This window comes from Haliotis rubra, unplaced genomic scaffold, assembly GCF_003918875.1.
Source record: "Haliotis rubra isolate DU_JTF1 unplaced genomic scaffold, ASM391887v1 Scf291, whole genome shotgun sequence".
Taxonomy (NCBI): Eukaryota; Metazoa; Mollusca; class Gastropoda; order Lepetellida; family Haliotidae; genus Haliotis; species Haliotis rubra.
The window spans coordinates 1,047,757-1,074,034 of NW_025766959.1; the positions used below are offsets into that span (position 1 = coordinate 1,047,757).

At 38.5% G+C, this 26,278-nt stretch overlaps 1 protein-coding gene across 1 annotated transcript; it reads left to right on the plus strand.

Annotated features, from left to right (window-relative positions):
* Window positions 1–26,021, plus strand: LOC124282008 (NCK-interacting protein with SH3 domain-like). The gene is made up of 15 exons (XM_046718012.1): window positions 1–270; window positions 3,040–3,149; window positions 4,299–4,430; window positions 6,904–6,973; window positions 7,149–7,316; window positions 7,498–7,587; window positions 7,740–7,856; window positions 8,413–8,562; window positions 8,656–8,901; window positions 9,263–9,349; window positions 9,658–9,796; window positions 19,792–19,872; window positions 20,508–20,729; window positions 21,083–21,255; window positions 24,453–26,021. The coding sequence occupies exons 1-15, from the start codon at window positions 103–105 to the stop codon at window positions 24,642–24,644; spliced, it is 2,145 nt and encodes a 714-aa protein (XP_046573968.1). The 5' UTR covers window positions 1–102; the 3' UTR covers window positions 24,645–26,021.
* The last annotated feature ends 257 nt before the right edge of the window (window positions 26,022–26,278 follow it).

Consider the following 26,278-nt stretch of genomic DNA (forward strand, 5'->3'; position numbering starts at 1 on the left):
AAAATGTCGCTCTCTTGAGACGAAAATCCGCCCTTGACGTTTAGTAATCGTGATAATTAAGTATTTACTCTGAGTGTTCATCGGTTTGCTAAATAGCTACAAATGTATCGAGCTTTGTACGATTACAAGAGCCAGTTGCCACAATATTTGTCATTTTTGGGCGGCGACAAGTTTACAGTTCTCGATGGATCCAGAAGCGACTGGTTGTACGCTCAGAATGGAATCGGACAGATTGGCTACATCCCCAATAATTATGTTATCAAAATTGATGTAAGTAAATAGTCAACATTTTTATTATCATCATTGCGCGTGATTGCCAGTGTAATGTCATTTAGATGCTGCTGTTTTTTTGTAATGGTTTATAAATTCATTAATGGCTTTGACATATTGGATGAGCGTACTGATGATGCATGATGAAAAATCAGATTCCTTTCAACTGTGCAAAGATGCTTGGGTCCGTTTAACTTTTTAAGCCATAGAAGTGCCGCGAGTAGTCCACTTTACCGGATGCACTTTTTGGATTTCAATTTGCACATTGTTGATGATTGAACTCATGTTTCCAGCTTCAAGCAAAGCTAACCTTAATGAGTTAATATAATTAACGGGCCCTAATTAACCACTTTACCATGTTTACCACAGGAGTTATGACAAATAGAGAGTGTTTCTTTATAAGTGTAATGCATAAGTAATGTAATTTATTCCCATCACATCATTACTGACGAAAATGATGACATATATTTCCTGACTACATGTGTATTTCCTTTGCTATATAACATATGACAAGATAAGGTAAGACTTAATTATCCCAATGAATATTCCTATTTGTTTATTAAACATGAAAGAGTAAAATAAGCATGATCAAAAAGTTAATAATGATATTAGTTTCTATAATGTTCATCCTGTTGATGTATTTACCATTCACCTCATGTTAGTCACCCTGTCAGACAGCATAGGATACTGACCATGGATCCCTATGATGTTCACTCATGCTGGTAAAGGCTCACTGATTACATATTTCAGAAATATTACTGTTACAAATCTAAACATTTAACATGTTCCTAGTGGTGTTCCGATGATCGATTATAATCGAAAATTGATTGGTTACCCTTTTCCGACGCGACAATCGATTGCAAAATTTCATAATCGATTGTCGCTAATAATTTTTACGAAAACAGTAATGAATACCCAACTCAGACCACAAGACAACTGGCAGTTACAGATGATTATAACTCCGGTCCGCATTATTCACAAAATTCACAATCATATTGCGTCTACTTACGCCTTGAAATGAAGTGAAGTTGACTGAAAATGGATACACAGTGTATATATTTTGTTTCGCTTAATGTCATATTTATTGTAGCTGTCGATCACAACAAAGTGGCATGCACACTCCGGCGCAGCGATGACTTGCATGTTTACCTCATTCCATGAGCGTACAACTGCTGCTTACCTTGTTCATGACAGACGTATCTAAATACATAATAACCCAGCTGCAGAATATAAAAAATAAACAAAAGGAACAAAAAGTCTAAATAAATAATGATCTGCCAGTAATGTGTTAAGATAAATAAGCGAAGTTTTGGTGAAATCATAATTGTTGTTAGCTTTCGCGCCAAACAAAATGGCAGCTGCCGACCGGGTTGATGTCGATGAAATATTCAACTACCCTTGCGGGAAAGGCAGATCCAACGTTTGGAAGTGTTTCGGATTTTGGAAGAGATGTCAGGGGTCCCCAACGAAGGAAAAACTTGACATGTCAAAGGCGATTTGTCGTATTTGTCGAAAGGAATACGCAAACAAAGGTATCTACTCATAATTTCGTAATACTATCAAGTGAATGGTCTAATAGAGAATTATTTGAAAATAAAAGGTAAAGATGACTTTAAGATGTTATGAATGTGTTGTTTACTGTATCATCATGTTATACGTGCATGATATGAATCCGTCCATACTCATAAGTCTATTACTATCAGTACAAAATTTGCAACTACAGAATACATACAAACAAATTGCAACGTTATTGAAAACGAATGACATGTAGGCCTTGTGACATAAATTATCGTAAATCAGGTTAAAACTTGAGTACCCTTTTACTTTGCTATGTCAGAGTCACTTTTGGATATATATCTACTTGCAAACATAAAATATATGAAATAAATCCTGAAAGTTGATTTCATAAATGATAAGAGATTATTTATTTGTCGAAATCAAGTACATAATTGATATTTGTCTTGTACTTAGTCGACGAAAATATATGTTTGTGTCTATATATTTCGAATTTGAATGAATTTTCTTCCAATTTCGTAGAATTTCTAGTGAAATGTATTGGCGTAGTTTAGGCTAAAATTTGTAGCCACTAGTATGATAAAATTGTTGAGGTTGGCATCTCTGGCATTGATGGTAAATAAATAATAAACCATAAAAAGAACAAATTCTTTTTCTTTTCTTTTGTTCAAATTCAACCATCTGTCTCTGAGCTGAACTTACTTACCTTTAGGGGCCTGAGACAATACCAAACACATGGTCTTGTGTAAAATATGTTTTATTCAGAGGTTATTCTTGTCATTTCATTTAACCGATTATTAACCGATGATTGATCGGTTGAGCCAATCCGATTGTAACCGATGATCGATTATGAAATTACAACCGATTCCCAACACTAGGGCTAGCACTATAAAACCAGCTTAAGTCTGGGCTAGTACAAGCAGCCGCACATGCACATACACACGCATGCACGTCGTCATATGAACGAAATATTCTCAAGCACGACGTTAAACCCAATTTCACCTCACCTCACCTTTTTCAAATAGTATTTGTTAGACTACATTATATTGGTATTTGAAACCAGCTCATTTTTCTTGGTTCAGTGCACGTTTTCAAGGTAAAGAACTTAAATATTTTGAATTTGAAAGTAAGACATTTCATCAGGAAATATGGTTCAGTTCATTCAAGAGAGTTGTTTTTTTAGCACTGGCAAGTTCACATTCTCTGAAGAGTGTCAGTACTTGCACTAACCAAGAATTCTTTTATAATTTGCAGGCACCATATTCTCAAGTTATGAAATTCATCGATGGATCAATTGAAGCAATTCATCTTCAAGCTGCAAGTAATGGGGGAAATTACTCTCACAAGGAAAGGGAAATTCTCAGGTTAACTGATTTTCTTATAAGAAAATTTGTGAAGGACAAGCCAATGATATTGAGATGTGTTTTAAAGTTTTATTTTTTGCAGATTTGAATCCCTTTGGCATGCAGGAATTTATGGATTCAAATCATATTCACCTTGATTGTGAATCTTGGTTTGTCAGCATGCTTGTTGACTCGGTCAATGTGGTGCATATCTAAGATACCTTTGGGTTTTCCTCCCACTTTATGCAGACATGACAATAAGGTTCAAAGCGACAACCGTGAAGGTCCGGGGTTAGAATGAACCTTCCGTAACCCATGCTTGTCATAAGAGGCGATTAACGGGATCGGGCGGTCAGGCTCACTGGCTTGGTTGACCCATGTCATAGGTTCCCACTTGTGCAGATCGATGCTCATGCTGTTGATCACTGAATTGTCTGGTCCAGACAAAATTATTTACAGACTGCCATCATATAGCTGGAATATTGCTGAGTGCGGCATAAAACTAAACTCACTCACACAAAGCGACGTGTTAAAACCAAATCACTATTTCACATAAACATGCAAACTGGTCTGCATGTATTTAACCATTTGAATTTAGTCTTGTTTAATATTCATTTTGGCATTTGATATTTGACATATGTACACTTAAAATATAAATAGTCATGATAGCAGTATTGAAAATTGTAGAATTTATCACTGGAAAGTATTTCCATTAAAATTTAAATAAGCAGTATCCTATGAAGTAAGGACATGCTAACATTTGATAATCCATAAGACTTAATGTTGTTGAAGTACAAGTCTAGGTTAGTGTATTCAAGCTTTTGTTGGAGACTGTCAAAGCTACATGTACAGACAAACAGGGGTGGAAATAACCTTAAAACTGCTAGTGTACTCCAGAACAGTGGCACATGTAAAATCACTTGCCCTGATAATTTTTCCACTATACCAGACGTTTTCTTGTTGATTTTTTAAAATAAACAACATAATTAACATTGCAAAGTCAACTGGACACCGGTACAGTGTGATATACAAATTTGCTTGCCCGACAGAAAAAAACACTGGACTCGGATGTCGGGCAATGAGGTATTTCCACCCCTGACAAAGAACATTCTGTACTGTTTTGTTGTGATACTCTACTCAAGTATCTGATGCTATTTCCTTTGTTGCCAGGAAGCTGATACATCATCGGAGCGTGGTGTCTGATGGCAACAGGCTGTCAAGAGTGAAGAAGTCTTCCTCTACCCCTGATGCCCGGGCTTCCTCGGCTAGACGGAAGGCTCCACCCCCCACCACAGGAATATAGTGTTGATGTTGCAGGAAGTAAGTTTCTAGAGTGACATGTGAAAAGCTTTCATTGTAATCAATGACATTCAATATATTCAACTTCAGGCCAGAATAGTCACGATAAATTAATTATCAGATTTTTATTTAAACACTGGCATCATATGCATGTCCGTTAGCAACTTGAATCTGCTCATACATCAAAAGGGTTGCTGCGTTAAACATACCATATTTGTGTTACTTGTTAAGATAGTTTGACCCGTGAAGATCGGGTAGAATAGGTCTTCAGCAACCCAGGCTTGCCACAAAAGGTGACTATGCTTGTCATAAGAGGCGACTAACGGGATCAGGTGGTCAGGCTCGCTGACTTGGTTGACACATGTCATCGGTTCCCAATTGCGCAGATCGATGCTCATGCTGTTGATCACTGGATTGTCTGGTCCAGACTCGATTATTTACAGACCGCCACCATATAGCTGGAATATTGCTGAGTACGGCGTAAAACTCAACTCTCTCACTCACTTACTGTTAACATAGTGTCAATATACAGTCAAACTCAGACTCTGTCTGATTGCTGTATAAACAAGACTGAACTTACGGTCCCGACATAATCCCTCTTTGTTGTCATAATGAAAAAGCTCTGTATCTCGGACTCTCATTATTTCGGATTTCGGACCATAGTGTCAGCCCGAAAAGGTAGTTACACGTAAAAACATTTCTTTATAATCCGGACTGAGCAGGTAGTCCGCTTGGCCAATAAATTTTGAATAAACAATCCGTTTATTGGTTTGTGTATTTTGTCTTATTTACTGAGCAGGAAGTCCGCTTGGCCAAGACTGCTTGGTCTAGCGGTGAACGCTTATTTACCTTTGATGCGATTAACACTAATTTGTAAACTATAATTGAGATGATCATGTAAACTCAGTGTCAATGTCACTATGCATTTAAGAGGCCTTCACACACAGTGTGATATCAAATCAGGTCAAAATGTCTGAGCGACCACGAAAACGCCCGCGTAGTGAATTGTGACTTGTAACCAAGATAAATCTAATCAATGATTCTGAAGCTATTCCAAAGATTTTACAGAAAGACTTGGCCGACAAATACCAGATACTTAGGACATCAAGTGTTTCGTCTTTATACGCATTCATGTAATATGTGTTTCATGCACAATCATATGCTCATCGAAGGGAGATAACTCCAATAAAATCTGTGTACCTCAGACTGCTGACTTTTTAGTCAGTCCCAAGCCGGTCCGAATTAAACAGTGCACTGTAGTATTACAACATGTGCAATGTAACATGTATAAAGTTGCACTTTCTTATACATGTTTTGGAATAGTTTCTGCCACAGCCCAAGAAAAGAATGACAAGCCAGCATCCAGCAAGCAAAACCATGCACCAGCTCCCCCTAGAGAAAACTCGGTTTTGTTGGTGAGTAACACTTAAAACAGCCTAATCTGTCACTGATATGATTTATATGTACAATATGGCATATACAGTACAATAGATTCTGGTTTTCTCAAAGTCAATACCTTGTCTCCAGTATCTACTTGATGGTCGTGACCATTCGACTGAGCAAAATGAAGCTAACAGATGTGATCCCACAGTCGCCCAGTTCACTTGAGATTATCACATATTAATCAGTTCTTGGGAAATATATGTTTAATATGAAATATATGGAATTATCCAACCCATGTGGGACACTCAAACTTACTTCTGTTGACTGACTCTGTGAAGGTCAGGGTAAGAATTGGTCTTCAGCAACCCATGCTTTGTTCATTAATATAACTACTCTATATGAACCGTACGAGCTTGTATGCTACTGTATGAACATGCAACCATTTACAATATTTTGCTTTATATACTACTGTTGTTCGTCGACTAAATCAAGAGTTGTGATTGTTAATGTTCTGATAATCACGCAGAACTTTTCTCCCGCATTTTAACAGACTTGAATCTCAATTCAAGGACCATGGGAGATCTGTAACAGAATAGGTTGCCTGTATGTGTAAATGTTGTTAGTGATAGTGGGGAATTAGGTGGCTACAATACTTCCTGAGTATGAATAACAAGGGTAGATACAGCTTTTCGGAAAGAGAGAGGGTGTATTTAAAACACAGAAATTTAGCACATTTGGGAAACCAAATGTGTTTGGTAGCCAACAATTTGTGAATTAATTGTTCTATTTGTTTACATGTCACCATTGGCAAGCATATTGAAAAAGCTATTATGGCCATTACTTGAGCATTATTTTTACAAAAATACAATAAAACTTGGTATAGTTTTGGTTTCTTGTGGGAGTCAAAACATCTGTTTGAATTGTTTTAATAGCAATATTGACAGCAACATTTCATAACTTGATATTTGACGCCTCTTGACCTCAGACTGTTGCCAACATATTTAGGAGAGTTACACTGATGTGTGACTATCTCTTTAGTCTGTTCCAAAGATGTGTGGTAACTGTCAGCAGCAGGTGTGCATCATTATGTCAGCTGGATGGTCATGTGTGTAGATGTTCAGCTGATGTATGTCACCCATCTACAGGCAGATCAGGTTCAGGAGGTGGGCAGTAGGGATGCATCATTATGTCAGTTAGATGGTCATGTGTGTAGATGTTCAGCTGATGTATGTCACCCATCTACAGGCAGATCAGGTTCAGGAGGTGGGCAGTAGGGATGCATCATTATGTCAGTTAGATGGTCATGTGTGTAGATGTTCAGCTGATGTATGTCTACAGGCAGATCAGGTTCAGGAGGTGGGCAGTAGGGATGCATCATTATGTCAGTTAGATGGTCATGTGTGTAGATGTTCAGCTGATGTATGTCAGTTAGATGGTCATGTGTCTACAGGCAGATCAGGTTCAGGTTCAGCTGGTGTCACCCATCTACAGGCAGCAGGTCAGGAGGTGGGCAGTAGGGATGCATCATTATGTCAGTTAGATGGTCATGTGTGTAGATGTTCAGCTGATGTATGTCACCCATCTACAGGCAGATCAGGTTCAGGAGGTGTGTAGGCAGTAGGGATGCATCATTATGTCAGTTAGATGGTCATGTGTGTAGATGTTCAGCTGATGTATATGTCTACAGGCAGATCAGGTTCAGGAGGTGGGCAGTAGGGATGCATGTCAGGGATGCATCATTAGATGTTCAGCTGATGTAGATGGTCAGGTTCAGGAGGTGTGTAGATGTTCAGCTGATGGTCATGTGTAGATGTTCAGATCAGGTCTACAGGGATCAGGTTCAGGAGGTGGGCAGTAGGGATGCATCATTATGTCAGCTGGATGGTCATGTGTGTAGATGTTCAGCTGATGATGTCTACATGTCTACAGGCAGATCAGGTTCAGGAGGTGGATCAGGGCAGTAGGGATGCATCATTATGTCAGCTAGATGGTCATGTGTGTAGATGTTCAGCTGATGTATGTCTACAGGCAGATCAGGTTCAGGAGGTGGGCAGTAGGGATGCCTCATTATGTAGCTGCTAGATGGTCATGTGTGTAGATGTTCAGCTGATGTATGTCACCCATCTACAGATGGTTCAGGTGTGCAGGGGAGATGTTCAGTCGCGTGTGGATCAGCATGTCACCCATCTACAGGCAAGATCAGGTCTTTCAGGATGGGCAGTAGGATGCATCATTATGTCAGCAGTAGATGCATCATTAGTCAGGTGGTCATGTGTGTAGATGTTCGCAGTAGGGATGCATCATTATGTCAGTTAGATGGTCATGTGTGTAGATGTTCAGCTGATGTATGTCACCCATCTACAGGCAGATCAGGTTCAGGAGGTGTGCAGTAGGGATGCATCATTATGTCAGTTAGATGGTCATGTGTGTAGATGTTCAGCTGATGTATGTCTACAGGCAGATCAGGTTCAGGAGGTGGGCAGTAGGGATGCATCATTATGTCAGTTAGATGGTCATGTGTGTAGATGTTCAGCTGATGTATGTCTACAGGCAGATCAGGTTCAGGAGGTGTGCAGTAGGGATGCATCATTATGTCAGTTAGATGGTCATGTGTGTAGATGTTCAGCTGATGTATGTCTACAGGCAGATCAGGTTCAGGAGGTGGGCAGTAGGGATGCATCATTATGTCAGCTGGATGGTCATGTGTGTAGATGTTCAGCTGATGTATGTCACCCATCTACAGGCAGATCAGGTTCAGGAGGTGGGCAGTAGGGATGCATCATTATGTCAGTTAGATGGTCATGTGTGTAGATGTTCAGCTGATGTATGTCTACAGGCAGATCAGGTTCAGGAGGTGGGCAGTAGGGATGCATCATTATGTCAGTTAGATGGTCATGTGTGTAGATGTTCAGCTGATGTATGTCTACAGGCAGATCAGGTTCAGGAGGTGGGCAGTAGGGATGCATCAAGACTGGAGGTGATATTCTCAGAACTCACATCATGTAAGGACGACTCTCAACAACGAAGCTGGGCTCTCCACGAGGATGAGTCAATCATCAAGGAGTACCTCCAGGAACTACTTTCCATATTGGTAAGATCCAAATATCTCTACTGGCTTCTGTAGGCATGCTCAATATACACCATGCACAATCGTCCAGGACTGGGAATAATGAGACAAAACCTTTACTGTGGAGAACTTTCCAGTTATGATCATAGTCCTGGAACAGTGACTAAAACAGTCAAACTATAGTGGACATCAACTAGCAGAGTTAACAAAGTCCGTCACACAATTTATTAATATCATATTTGATGATGTTTTTTACTTTTTGCTGAAATTTTGTTCCTGAGATCTTAGTAAGTGGGGAGATTTTTCAGCATTGTAGTTGAATACAGATTAGGACTGACATATCTTGAGGCTGTTTTTCTCACATAGAACTATTTGTTTTCTGCAGGAAAATGCCAAGCCTTCAATATGCAGGAAAGCTATTGCTCAAGATAACTATGAATATGTACATAACCTGGTGCAATATTACCAAATGGTAAGTTATATATAGTTTCCATAAATTAAACATGCTGTATGTAAATTTATGTATGAATTTTAATTCCAGTTTTGTTTTCAAATTACAACATTAGGTCATGAAGAATTTCATCAGGTCAATATTGTTTCAATTCAGTTTCACTTACAGTATTTTGTTTTCAAAAATTACAGTCAAAGGGTACATAGATTAAGATACTATAGGAGAACACTCTTTATGGGGAACACTGGTATGCTGTTGTTGAAAAATGAGGTATTGTTTTGAGGTTCATTTAGAAGCAGCCATCATGTCAAGCCTGTTCTTGTTGCCAGGAGACCCGACTGAGTATTCGGTTGCTGCTGCTGAAGGTGTTTGGGGCTATGAGCGGCCTGGACAAGGTGGCGATCACCATGCTTCTGTTCTCGGTCCTGCCTCTCGAGCTGGGGGAGGACATTCAGAGCAAGTCCGATGGTAAGCTTCACAACATTATGATGTTTTCATGATCAACACTGTTGTTATCAGACCAATTCATAAGTTTGTTCTGCTATGTTTTCATATAAGCCAGCCATATAAGGAAATAAATTAAACATGATGTGTTTTATTGAAAATATTTAAAATGACTTTTTGTGTTATATTTGTTGGGAAATTAACCTTATGAAACAAATTTATGCTTTATGATAACATTACACATTATACATAAGTGTTTCCTGATTTGTGTTTGAAGGTCCCACAAGAAGCCTCACTATTGCTTTATGATAACATTACACATTATACATAAGTGTTTCCTGATTTGTGTTTGAAGGTCCCACAAGAAGCCTCACTATTGCTTTATGATAACATTACACATTATACATAAGTGTTTCCTGATTTGTGTTTGAAGGTCCCACAAGAAGCCTCACTATTGCTTTATGATAACATTACACATTATACATAAGTGTTTCCTGATTTGTGTTTGAAGGTCCCACAAGAAGCCTCACTATTGCTTTATGATAACATTACACATTATACATAAGTGTTTCCTGATTTGTGTTTGAAGGTCCCACAAGAAGCCTCACTATTGCTTTATGATAACATTACACATTATACATAAGTGTTTCCTGATTTGTGTTTGAAGGTCCCACAAGAAGCCTCACTATTGCTTTATGATAACATTACACATTATACATAAGTGTTTCCTGATTTGTGTTTGAAGGTCCCACAAGAAGCCTCACTATTGCTTTATGATAACATTACACATTATACATAAGTGTTTCCTGATTTGTGTTTGAAGGTCCCACAAGAAGCCTCACTATTGCTTTATGATAACATTACACATTATACATAAGTGTTTCCTGATTTGTGTTTGAAGGTCCCACAAGAAGCCTCACTATTGCTTTATGATAACATTACACATTATACATAAGTGTTTCCTGATTTGTGTTTGAAGGTCCCACAAGAAGCCTCACTATTGCTTTATGATAACATTACACATTATACATAAGTGTTTCCTGATTTGTGTTTGAAGGTCCCACAAGAAGCCTCACTATTGCTTTATGATAACATTACACATTATACATAAGTGTTTCCTGATTTGTGTTTGAAGGTCCCACAAGAAGCCTCACTATTGCTTTTATGATAACATTACACATTATACATAAGTGTTTCCTGATTTGTGTTTGAAGGTCCCACAAGAAGCCTCACTATTGCTTTATGATAACATTACACATTATACATAAGTGTTTCCTGATTTGTGTTTGAAGGTCCCACAAGAAGCCTCACTATTGCTTTATGATAACATTACACATTATACATAAGTGTTTCCTGATTTGTGTTGGAAGGTCCCACAAGAAGCCTCACTATTGCTTTATGATAACATTACACATTATACATAAGTGTTTCCTGATTTGTGTTGGAAGGTCCCACAAGAAGCCTCACTATTGCTTTATGATAACATTACACATTATACATAAGTGTTTCCCTGATTTGTGTTGGAAGGTCCCACAAGAAGCCTCACTATTGCTTTATGATAACATTACACATTATACATAAGTGTTTCCTGATTTGTGTTGGAAGGTCCCACAAGAAGCCTCACTATTGCTTTATGATAACATTACACATTATACATAAGTGTTTCCTGATTTGTGTTGGAAGGTCCCACAAGAAGCCTCACTATTGCTTTTATGATAACATTACACATTATACATAAGTGTTTCCCTGATTTGTGTTGGAAGGTCCCACAAGAAGCCTCACTATTGCTTTTATGATAACATTACACATTATACATAAGTGTTTCCTGATTTGTGTTGGAAGGTCCCACAAGAAGCCTCACTATTGCTTTTATGATAACATTACACATTATACATAAGTGTTTCCTGATTTGTGTTGGAAGGTCCCACAAGAAGCCTCACTATTGCTTTTTATGATAACATTACACATTATACATAAGTGTTTCCTGATTTGTGTTGGAAGGTCCCACAAGAAGCCTCACTATTGCTTTTATGATAACATTACACATTATACATAAGTGTTTCCTGATTTGTGTTGGAAGGTCCCACAAGAAGCCTCACTATTGCTTTATGATAACATTACACATTATACATAAGTGTTTCCTGATTTGTGTTGGAAGGTCCCACAAGAAGCCTCACTATTGCTTTATGATAACATTACACATTATACATAAGTGTTTCCTGATTTGTGTTGGAAGGTCCCACAAGAAGCCTCACTATTGCTTTATGATAACATTACACATTATACATAAGTGTTTCCTGATTTGTGTTGGAAGGTCCCACAAGAAGCCTCACTATTGCTTTATGATAACATTACACATTATACATAAGTGTTTCCTGATTTGTGTTGGAAGGTCCCACAAGAAGCCTCACTATTGCTTTATGATAACATTACATTATTATACATAAGTGTTTCCTTGTGTTGGAAGGTCCCACAAGAAGCCTCACTATTGCTTTATGATAACATTACACATTATACATAAGTGTTTCCTTGTGTTGGAAGGTCCCACAAGAAGCCTCACTATTGCTTTATGATAACATTACACATTATACATAAGTGTTTCCTGATTTGTGTTGGAAGGTCCCACAAGAAGCCTCACTATTGCTTTATGATAACATTACACATTATACATAAGTGTTTCCTGATTTGTGTTGGAAGGTCCCACAAGAAGCCTCACTATTGCTTTTATGATAACATTACACATTATACATAAGTGTTTCCTGATTTGTGTTGGAAGGTCCCACAAGAAGCCTCACTATTGCTTTATGATAACATTACACATTATACATAAGTGTTTCCTGATTTGTGTTGGAAGGTCCCACAAGAAGCCTCACTATTGCTTTATGATAACATTACACATTATACATAAGTGTTTCCTGATTTGTGTTGGAAGGTCCCACAAGAAGCCTCACTATTGCTTTATGATAACATTACACATTATACATAAGTGTTTCCCTGATTTGTGTTGGAAGGTCCCACAAGAAGCCTCACTATTGCTTTTATGATAACATTACACATTATACATAAGTGTTTCCTGATTTGTGTTGGAAGGTCCCACAAGAAGCCTCACTATTGCTTTATGATAACATTACACATTATACATAAGTGTTTCCTTGTGTTGGAAGGTCCCACAAGAAGCCTCACTATTGCTTTATGATAACATTACACATTATACATAAGTGTTTCCTGATTTGTGTTGGAAGGTCCCACAAGAAGCCTCACTATTGCTTTATGATAACATTACACATTATACATAAGTGTTTCCTTGTGTTGGAAGGTCCCACAAGAAGCCTCACTATTGCTTTATGATAACATTACACATTATACATAAGTGTTTCCTGATTTGTGTTGGAAGGTCCCACAAGAAGCCTCACTATTGCTTTATGATAACATTACACATTATACATAAGTGTTTCCTGATTTGTGTTGGAAGGTCCCACAAGAAGCCTCACTATTGCTTTATGATAACATTACACATTATACATAAGTGTTTCCTGATTTGTGTTGGAAGGTCCCACAAGAAGCCTCACTATTGCTTTATGATAACATTACACATTATACATAAGTGTTTCCTTGTGTTGGAAGGTCCCACAAGAAGCCTCACTATTGCTTTATGATAACATTACACATTATATATAAGTGTTTCCTTGTGTTGGAAGGTCCCACAAGAAGCCTCACTATTGCTTTATGATAACATTACACATTATACATGTGTTTCCTTGTGTTGGAAGGTCCCACAAGAAGCCTCACTATTGCTTTATGATAACATTACACATTATACATAAGTGTTTCCTTGTGTTGGAAGGTCCCACAAGAAGCGTCACTATTGCTTTATGATAACATTACACATTATACATAAGTGTTTCCTTTGTGTTGGAAGGTCCCACAAGAAGCCTCACTATTGCTTTATGATAACATTACACATTATACATAAGTGTTTCCTTTGTGTTGGAAGGTCCCACAAGAAGCCTCACTATTGCTTTATGATAACATTACACATTATACATAAGTGTTTCCTTGTCTTGGAAGGTCCCACAAGAAGCCTCACTATTGCTTTTATGATAACATTACACATTATACATAAGTGTTTCCTTCTCTTGGAAGGTCCCACAAGAAAACCTCACTATTGCTTTTATGATAACATTACACATTATACATAAGTGTTTCCTGATTTGTGTTGGAAGGTCCCACAAGAAGCCTCACTATTGCTTTATATGATAACATTACACATTATACATAAGTGTTTCCTTGTGTTGGAAGGTCCCACAAGAAGCCTCACTATTGCTTTATGATAACATTACACATTATACATAAGTGTTTCCTTGTGTTGGAAGGTCCCACAAGAAGCCTCACTATTGCTTTATGATAACATTACACATTATACATAAGTGTTTCCTTGTCTTGGAAGGTCCCACAAGAAGCCTCACTATTGCTTTATGATAACATTACACATTATACATAAGTGTTTCCTTGTGTTGGAAGGTCCCACAAGAAGCCTCACTATTGCTTTATGATAACATTACACATTATACATAAGTGTTTCCTTGTGTTGGAAGGTCCCACAAGAAGCCTCACTATTGCTTTATGATAACATTACACATTATACATAAGTGTTTCCTGATTTGTGTTGGAAGGTCCCACAAGAAGCCTCACTATTGCTTTATGATAACATTACACATTATACATAAGTGTTTCCTTGTGTTGGAAGGTCCCACAAGAAGCCTCACTATTGTTTTTATGATAACATTACACATTATACATAAGTGTTTCCTTGTGTTGGAAGGTCCCACAAGAAGCCTCACTATTGTTTTATGATAACATTACACATTATACATAAGTGTTTCCTGATTTGTGTTGGAAGGTCCCACAAGAAGCCTCACTATTGCTTTATGATAACATTACACATTATACATAAGTGTTTCCTGATTTGTGTTGGAAGGTCCACAAGAAGCCTCACTATTGCTTTATGATAACATTACACATTATACATAAGTGTTTCCTGATGTGTGTTGGAAGGTCCCACAAGAAGCCTCACTATTGCTTTATGATAACATTACACATTATACATAAGTGTTTCCTGATTTGTGTTGGAAGGTCCCACAAGAAGCCTCACTATTGCTTTATGATAACATTACACATTATACATAAGTGTTTCCTGATTTGTGTTGGAAGGTCCCACAAGAAGCCTCACTATTGCTTTATGATAACATTACACATTATATATATAAGTGTTTCCTGATTTGTGTTGGAAGGTCCCACAAGAAGCCTCACTATTGCTTTATGATAACATTACACATTATACATAAGTGTTTCCTGATTTGTGTTGGAAGGTCCCACAAGAAGCCTCACTATTGCTTTTATGATAACATTACACATTATACATAAGTGTTTCCTGATTTGTGTTGGAAGGTCCCACAAGAAGCCTCACTATTGCTTTTATGATAACATTACACATTATACATAAGTGTTTCCTGATTTGTGTTGGAAGGTCCCACAAGAAGCCTCACTATTGCTTTATGATAACATTACACATTATACATAAGTGTTTCCTGATTTGTGTTGGAAGGTCCCACAAGAAGCCTCACTATTGCTTTATGATAACATTACACATTATACATAAGTGTTTCCTGATTTGTGTTGGAAGGTCCCACAAGAAGCCTCACTATTGCTTTATGATAACATTACACATTATACATAAGTGTTTCCTGATTTGTGTTGGAAGGTCCCACAAGAAGCCTCTACTATTGCTTTATGATAACATTACACATTATACATAAGTGTTTCCTGATTTGTGTTGGAAGGTCCCACAAGAAGCCTCACTATTGCTTTATGATAACATTACACATTACACATAAGTGTTTCCTGATTTGTGTTGGAAGGTCCCACAAGAAGCCTCACTATTGCTTTATGATAACATTACACATTATACATAAGTGTTTCCCTGATTTGTGTTGGAAGGTCCCACAAGAAGCCTCACTATTGCTTTTATGATAACATTACACATTATACATAAGTGTTTCCTGATTTGTGTTGGAAGGTCCCACAAGAAGCCTCACTATTGCTTTTATGATAACATTACACATTATACATAAGTGTTTCCTTTGTGTTGGAAGGTCCCACAAGAAGCCTCACTATTGCTTTATGATAACATTACACATTATACATAAGTGTTTCCTGATTTGTGTTGGAAGGTCCCACAAGAAGCCTCACTATTGCTTTATGATAACATTACACATTATACATAAGTGTTTCCTGATTTGTGTTGGAAGGTCCCACAAGAAGCCTCACTATTGCTTTATGATAACATTACACATTATACATAAGTGTTTCCCTGATTTGTGTTGGAAGGTCCCACAAGAAGCCTCACTATTGCTTTATGATAACATTACACATTATACATAAGTGTTTCCTTGTGTTGGAAGGTCCCACAAGAAGCCTCACTATTGCTTTATGATAACATTACACATTATACATAAGTGTTTCCTGATTTGTGTTGGAAGGTCCCACAAGAAGCCTCACTATTGCTTTATGATAACATTACACATTATACATAAGTGTTTCCTTGTGTTGGAAGGTCCCACAAGAAGCCTCACTATTGCTTTATGATAACATTACACATTATACATAAGTGTTTCCTTGTGTTGGAAGGTCCCACAAGAAGCCTCACTATTGCTTTATGATAACATTACACATTATACATAAGTGTTTCCTTGTCTTGGAAGGTCCCACAAGAAACCTCACTATTAAGAAGCCTCACTATTGCTTTTATGATAACATTACACATTATACTTAAGTGTTTCCTGATTTGTGTTGGAAGGTCCCACAAGAAGCCTCACTATTGCTTTATGATAACATTACACATTATACATAAGTGTTTCCTTGTGTTGGAAGGTCCCACAAGAAGCCTCACTATTGCTTTATGATAACATTACACATTATACATAAGTGTTTCCTTTGTGTTGAAGGTCCCACAAGAAGCCTCACTATTGCTTTATGATAACATTACACATTATACATAAGTGTTTCCTTGTGTTGGAAGGTCCCACAAGAAGCCTCACTATTGCTTTATGATAACATTACACATTATACATAAGTGTTTCCTTGTGTTGGAAGGTCCCACAAGAAGCCTCACTATTGCTTTATGATAACATTACACATTATACATAAGTGTTTCCTGATTTGTGTTGGAAGGTCCCACAAGAAGCCTCACTATTGCTTTATGATAACATTGCACATTATACATAAGTGTTTCCTTGTGTTGGAAGGTCCCACAAGAAGCCTCACTATTGCTTTATGATAACATTACACATTATACATAAGTGTTTCCTGATTTGTGTTGGAAGGTCCCACAAGAAGCCTCACTATTGCTTTATGATAACATTACACATTATACATAAGTGTTTCCTGATTTGTGTTGGAAGGTCCCACAAGAAGCCTCACTATTGCTTTATGATAACATTACATTTATACATAAGTGTTTCCTGATTTGTGTTGGAAGGTCCCACAAGAAGCCTCACCATTGCTTTTATGATAACATTACACATTATACATAAGTGTTTCCTTGTGTTGGAAGGTCCCACAAGAAGCCTCACTATTGCTTTTATGATAACATTACACATTATACTTAAGTGTTTCCTGATTTGTGTTGGAAGGTCCCACAAGAAGCCTCACTATTGCTTTTTATGATAACATTACACATTATACATAAGTGTTTCCCTTGTGTTGGAAGGTCCCACAAGAAGCCTCACTATTGCTTTTATGATAACATTACACATTATACATAAGTGTTTCCTGATTTGTGTTGGAAGGTCCCACAAGAAGCCTCACTATTGTTTTATGATAACATTACACATTATACATAAAGTGTTTCCTGATTGATTTGTGTGGGTCCCACAAGAAGCCTCACTATTGCTTTTATGATAACATTACACATTATACATAAGTGTTTCCTTGTGTTGGAAGGTCCCACAAGAAGCCTCACTATTGCTTTTTATGATAACATTACACATTATACATAAGTGTTTCCTGATTTGTGTTGGAAGGTCCCACAAGAAGCCTCACTATTGCTTTATGATAACATTACACATTATACATAAGTGTTTCCCTTGTGTTGGAAGGTCCCACAAGAAGCCTCACTATTGCTTTATGATAACATTACACATTATACATAAGTGTTTCCTGATTTGTGTTGGAAGGTCCCACAAGAAGCCTCACTATTGCTTTATGATAACATTACACATTATACATAAGTGTTTCCTGATTTGTGTTGGAAGGTCCCACAAGAAGCCTCACTATTGCTTTATGATAACATTACACATTATACATAAGTGTTTCCTGATTTGTGTTGGAAGGTCCCACAAGAAGCCCTCACTATTGCTTTTATGATAACATTACACATTATACATAAGTGTTTCCTGATTTGTGTTGGAAGGTCCCACAAGAAGCCTCACTATTGCTTTATGATAACATTACACATTATACATAAGTGTTTCCTGATTTGTGTTGGAAGGTCCCACAAGAAGCCTCACTATTGCTTTATGATAACATTACACATTATACATAAGTGTTTCCTGATTTGTGTGTTGAAGGTCCCACAAGAAGCCTCACTATTGCTTTATGATAACATTACACATTATACATAAGTGTTTCCTGATTTGTGTTTGGAAGGTCCCACAAGAAGCCTCACTATTGCTTTATGATAACATTACACATTATACATAAGTGTTTCCTGATTTGTGTTGGAAGGTCCCACAAGAAGCCTCACTATTGCTTTTATGATAACATTACACATTATACATAAGTGTTTCCTGATTTGTGTTGGAAGGTCCCACAAGAAGCCTCACTATTGCTTTATGATAACATTACACATTATACATAAGTGTTTCCCTGATTTGTGTTGGAAGGTCCCACAAGAAGCCTCACTATTGCTTTATGATAACATTACACATTATACATAAGTGTTTCCTGATTTGTGTTGGAAGGTCCCACAAGAAGCCTCACTATTGCTTTTATGATAACATTACACATTATACATAAGTGTTTCCTGATTTGTGTTGGAAGGTCCCACAAGAAGCCTCACTATTGCTTTATGATAACATTACACATTATACATAAGTGTTTCCTGATTTGTGTTGGAAGGTCCCACAAGAAGCCTCACTATTGCTTTATGATAACATTACACATTATACATAAGTGTTTCCTGATTTGTGTTGGAAGGTCCCACAAGAAGCCTCACTATTGCTTTATGATAACATTACACATTATACATAAGTGTTTCCTGATTTGTGTTTGAAGGTCCCACAAGAAGCCTCACTATTGCTTTATGATAACATTACACATTATACATAAGTGTTTCCTGATTTGTGTTTGAAGGTCCCACAAGAAGCCTCACTATTGCTTTATGATAACATTACACATTATACATAAGTGTTTCCTGATTTGTGTTTGGAAGGTCCCACAAGAAGCCTCACTATTGCTTTATGATAACATTACACATTATACATAAGTGTTTCCTGATTTGTGTTTGAAGGTCCCACAAGAAGCCTCACTATTGCTTTATGATAACATTACACATTATACATAAGTGTTTCCTGATTTGTGTTGGAAGGTCCCACAAGAAGCCTCACTATTGCTTTATGATAACATTACACATTATACATAAGTGTTTCCTGATTTGTGTTTGAAGGTCCCACAAGAAGCCTCACTATTGCTTTATGATAACATTACACATTATACATAAGTGTTTCCTGATTTGTGTTTGAAGGTCCCACAAGAAGCCTCACTATTGCTTTATGATAACATTACACATTATACATAAGTGTTTCCTGATTTGTGTTTGAAGGTCCCACAAGAAGCCTCACTATTGCTTTATGATAACATTACACATTATACATAAGTGTTTCCTGATTTGTGTTTGAAGGTCCCACAAGAAGCCTCACTATTGCTTTAGGATGTTGATTCATCTCCATTCTGTCTTTCAGATGTCACAAGATTGTGCTATGTGTCTCTAGTCATGGCAATGTTGTTTTCTACAGGGGAGCATGTACCTGCTAATATTCATGGTAAGTATTTTGTCATCACTTATTTTATGTGTTGGTCACTTGTACCAGATCATTACTTTTCCCTGAGCATCACTTGTACCTGAGCATCACTTGTACCAGATCATTACTTTTACCTGAACATCACTTGTACCTGACCATCACTTGTACCTGAACATCACTTGTACCAGATCATTACTTTACCTGATCATCACTTGTACCTGATCATCACTTGTACCTGATCATCACTTGTACCTGATCATCACTTGTACCTGATCATCACTTGTACCTGATCATCACTTGTACCAGATCATTACTTTTACCTGAACATCACTTGTACCTGAACATCACTTGTACCAGATCATTACTTTACCTGAGCATCACTTGTACCTGATCATCACTTGTACCTGATCACTTGTACCTGATCATCACTTGTACCTGATCATCACTTGTACCTGAACATCATTTGTACCAGATCATTACTTTTACCTGATCATCACTTGTACCTGAACATCACTTGCACCTGATCATCACTCGTACCTTAACATCACTTGTACCTAAACATCAGTTGTACCTGGTCATCACATAGAACTGAACATTCATTATGCACTTTTTATTGCTTACCTGTGAATCTAATATTCAACTTCCCTCTATCTCAGATCACCTGAACCAGTCTTTCATTTCTCACGTCCTTGACCTGATCGAGACCCCTCCATCCGTGGAGCATGATGAACAGGCCACGGACATGCTCATCACCTTGATCCTTGCATTTAATCTGCACTTCGAGGATGTCAGCCACAACATCGTCATTCAGTCCCTGTGTGAACAGCAGAACGCCAAGACACTCACTGAGAAGCTGATGCTGCTCTTTAACAGAGGAGGTAGGTGATGGCAGGAAATACAGGTAGTACAGGTACAAATGAATGGAGGGTTGGATACGTGGTTGACTACAGGATCAACTGATCAGTAACATTTCTTCTACCAAGACCCAGGAAAATTCTTGACCCTGTTCTGTCAGATGTTTCACATTGCGATAACCTGCCCCTGATTTAAACTCCACTGAAGGACATGTTTATGATTGGTTTTAGATACTGGTACTGCTATCGTTTTGGATTACAAATTTAGGACAATCAAAGTATGGATGGAGATTATTTTGGCCCAGACACATTGAGAAACAACTGAGACGACTATTTCAGGAACACCCCAAAATGGATGTTGTGGTTGATTATTGCAGATGACCCTGTCCGCATGTTTGAGCACCTGCCTGAACCTCCCCACTCTGTGATAAAGTTTATGCAAGACCTGTATAGTTGCCCTGGCACCGCCAACCTGCTCTACACCAACGACGCGATGGTCCTCATCGACATCATCATCAGACAGCTAGCCAACCTGTCTGCAGGAGATCTGGTAAACTTTACATGCTGTCTTTCGCACTGGATGATAGGACTGATGTATTCATCAGTGGAGATGTGCTGGTGCAATAGCCTAGTGGTGAAAACAGTTGACTTCTTGTTTTGATGGCCTTGGTTTGATTCCAAACAGTGACAATGGTAGCCTACATCTGAATATGGTGTAGGCTTGACATTTGTGGTCTAGATTTGCGACAGTGGAGGCTTGTGACATTTGTAGTGGAGGCTTGTGACATTTGTAGTGGAGGCTTGTGACATTTGAAGTCAAGGCTTGTGACATTTGTAGTCAAGGCTTGTGACATTTGTAGTGTAAGGTTTGTGACATTTTAGTGTAAGTTTGTGACTCATTAATGTCCTTGTGTAGGGATATGACAGTTATGGTGTACATTTGGGGCAGTCCTGAACTGAGAATGTGATATTGCAACAACAGAAATACCTACCCATGTTTTATGAAAATACTGAAATACTAAAAAATACATGAATAAATTTGGATCTAGATTTAGTGACTTAATTATGGAACTTAAAATAACAAATATAAACAGTATTTCCTTATGATATAACACCTAAATGTATGATTTGCCAATGGTTGTCAATGAGACGTTGTTTAATACGCAGCTGTTGGGGAGGGGAGGGTAAAATCCTAAATATAACCTAGAATAAAAATACAATAAAACAATGGCTACAGAAGTGTTGTAAAGAATGCTTGGCAGGGAAATACGTGCATTAAATAATATTTCAAGAGAGTAGTTATTAAATACGATTCACAGTATATTAATTATTTAACCCTATTAGTTGATTAATATTTTTCTTAAAGTGAAATTCTTTTGAAACAGAAAATTTTAATACCCCATCATGTGTATATCCCTATTTGATGACTACTTGTATATATTTAAATTGCATAATCAAATTTAGATTTATGGATGAGAAAGAAACTTGATTTTGCACGCTAACTTGTATCTAATTGTAGATTACTTTAATGATAAACTAAGACAAAATCACTCCATGACCCGAAAAGAGATATCAGTATGTTGAGCTCTGCAATTGGGCATGAGAGACTGTACGGCAACGGCATATGCCAAGGAAACCACTCCCATCTTGCGTATAAAGTTAAATTATCTGCTCTTGAGTTAATGAAAAGGTCAGGGCCATTGTTAATCGCACGCTGACACCATTCGCTATTATCCTTTCCTTGATTATCAAAAGGTATGTTGTTTCACACTTATTCCAACATTGAATCGGTGGAATAGTACTATGTGATATCGACTCGATAGTTATGTGTTTCACTACAGTAAATAAAAATGTATCCGGACGTTTTAATCAGTTGTGCATTCTCCGTGTTGTTGAAATGTCGAGGTGAACCACACAGTTTCATGCAATATAAATGCAATCTCCAAACGTAAAGCTCCTGGTGTAAGTTCATGACAGTCAGAATGTGGACATGGGACAATACTAGTGGTGTTCCGATTAATTGAAATAATCAAAGATTGGTCACAGTGACCAAACGACCAAGCAATCAATCACATTTTCTCATAATCGAACATAAACGATTTTGGAACTACTGTTTTAGTCTTTGAAAAACTTGGCAATGGAACATATCTTAGAAGTTGTCAGGGCCTGAAAACGTGTTTAATTCTTAGAAAACTCACTTCACTAACTGAAAAGCCATGGCTGAATATTTCTCTAAGACTCAAGGAAGTTTATGTTCATGATATATTAGTCATCACTTTAAAGTAGCAAGTTGCATCATGTTATACATATCTGCAATAACAACCTGGATAGGAAAATCTGAAAAATGACGCTAACCAATTTTTTTGGATGATTGTTCGTTGGTAATGAAGCAATCATCAATTGTGAGATTTCAACCAATTCCCAACACTAGACAATACTGGAGTGGACATGGGACAATACTGGGGAGAACATAGGACAATACTGGGGAGGACATGGGACAATATTGGGGAGGACATGGGACAGTACTGGGGTGGACATGGGAAAGTACTGGGTCGGACATGGGACAGTACTGGGTCGGACATGGAACAGTACTGGGGTGGACATGAGACAATACTGGGGTGGACATGGGACAATACTGGGGTGGACATGGGACAGTACTGGGGAGGACATGGGACAATACTGGGGAGGACATGGGACAGTACTGGGGTGGACATGAGACAATACTGGGGTGGACATGGGACAGTACTGGGTCAACATGGGACAGTACCGGGTCGGACATGGGACAATACTGGGGAGGACATGGGACAGTACTGGGTCGGACATGAGACAATACTGGGGAGGACATGGGACAATACTGGGGAGGACATGGGACAATACTGGGGAGGACATGGGACAATACTGGGGAGGACATGGGACAATACTGGGAGGACATGGGACAATACTGGGTCGGACATGGGACAGTAGACACATACTGGGGAGGACATGGGACAGTACTTGGATGGACATGGGACAGTACTGGGGTGGACATGGGAATACTGGGGGGATGGGACATGGGACAATACTGGGAGGACATGGGACAGACATGGGACAATACTGGGGAGGACATGGGGTACTGGGTTGGACATGGGACTGGGGAGGTGGGACAGTCCTGGGACAGACTGGGGTGGACATGGGACAGTACTGACATGGTTGGGAGGACATGGGACAGTACTGGGTTGGACGTGGGACAGTACAATACTGGGGAGGACATGGGACAGTACTGGACAGTACTGGGGTGGACATGGGACACTACTGGGGAGGATATTGGACAATACTGCGGAGGACATGGGACAATACTTTGTGGACATGGGACAGTACTGGGGAGGACATGGGACAGTCCTGGGATGGATGTGGGACAGTACTGGGGAGGACATGGGACAGTACTTGGATGGACATGGGACAGTACTGGGGAGGACATGGAACAATACTGGGGAGGACATGGGACAATACTGGGGTGGACATGGGACAATACTGGGGTGGACATGGGACAATACTGGGGTGGACATGGGACAGTACTAATGTAGGCTTGTAACAGTAGTGGTGGTGGCTTTTACTGACCTTGTCTATTTTTCTGTATATTTGTACACTCATGACACTCCTAATATACAACTGTGACAGTCCTAGTGTAGGCTTCTGACTGTCTTCATACATCCACATGATCAGACAGGATCGCTGGGTACATTCTCACACCTCTACCTTACTTCACAGACCCGAACATCCTACCTGGTCCTGACCAAGCTAGTGCTGAAGAATTCCAACTACAAGGAGTTCTACCACCGCCAGGAGGAACTCTTCTACATCCTAAGGTCCATCGCTGACGAGGAGGCGGATGTCCCCGAGGACAAGGAGCTGTGTACCCTGATCCTGCTGGAGAACGACCAGACTCTCAACCCTACCTGAGTCCCCATCAGGCCCTCGGGGTGGAGGAGAGCTGGCTGCGGGGGTGGGACTTGGCCACTCAGGGACGAGGTCTGAGCAATAGTGATGACAGTGACGGATGGCCATTCTCACCTGTATTTGCTGTCAAGACTTCAAACCTTCATCTGACATTAGCCTGCTGGATGATCCAATATGGATGTTATCTCTCACAATTTGTAACATTTTGTTCAGCAAGCTCAGCTCTGTTACTGCCTTATTCTGCTGTGAGGCTGGGAAGTATTTTTTCCTAAGATAGTTTGCTCAATGCTTGCACTGTGGATACAGGGGTTGCAAGATACAAACTATATTTGAAGTCAATGTGTTGGCAAAAACTACCAGCTTCATATACTCATGGAAACGAATAAGGGAACACATGAAAGTACAAGTGTTCCTTTATTCTTTTCCAGGTTCCTTCACAAGGTATGCATTGCACTGTGAGTGAAATTCTGGAAATAAATAAAGGAACTCTTGTACTTTCATGTGTTCCTTTACTTGTTTCTATGAGTATATTAACAAAATGTGAAATCCTGAATCTTATTGCATAAAAATGGAATATGGAGGCAAAAACAATACAGAGTACATCCACTAGGAGAGAATACAGCTGTTTCATAAATTAGTACCATGATTTTCAGTATCATGTAATATATGCTATTGACTTATTGATAAAATATGAAAACTAGCAAAGAACAATGCTGTGCCACAGGTCACTCGGTGACAGAAGCATGTTCTTTGAACAGACAATATAAATATTCCTTATTCTAAACAGGCCAGGTATTGTCCCTGCTGGCTGGTTAGTGTTGCGGCGACCGGATCATCTGTACACGGTCAACTAGGGCTGGGTATCTGCTAATGACTGTTAGGTCATGGTGAACAGGGATGGAATTATGGAAATGTCAGGGAACTTTCCAGGTTCCATACGAGCCTTGTTGATGTTTATATATGCTCTACCTGCCATATTGTCATAATGTGCAATCTTAGTGTATAGAATGTCTTCGTTCTGATGTGTGTCTACAGTCTGCTCATCAGGCTTCTCAGACTTGAATGTTATATGGGCTTTCACCTTCTTTTTCTCAGGAGGATCTTTGTTTACCCCTATCTCGTAAGGTCAGATCTTTTACTTTGATGGGATACCTCTCCTTGCGAAGATATAAGGTCATGTTATAAATAGGACAACAAGGATTCCTGATTCTCAGTATGAGCGAGTGAAACACTAAGACTTACCTTTCTTGTTTCTGTATTTTGTAAACAAACTTAATGACCTTTCGAAAATGTTTATAATGAAGATTGTGCAAGTATATTTTGTAGATAATACTACTTGTTATTTCTGAGCTCTGTGGCTTGTACACCCGGAACTAAGCACCGTTGAAGGAATGTTTGTCATCAGTTTCCACATTGAGGTGATAAAGAAATTAAGCCAAAACTGACATCTGATTTGCTCGAGAATCCATGCATGCTTCATTTTGATAGAAGGTCAAGGTTCAGCTGACCTGACCTTCTGTTGAGGTGTTCTGAGAACTTTACACTGAGAGGTGTCGTATCTGAGTGGAGAGTCTGAGTTTAGCAAAGTTGTTTCTTGACCCAACAGACTGTGTGAGACTTGTATGACCAATGATGAC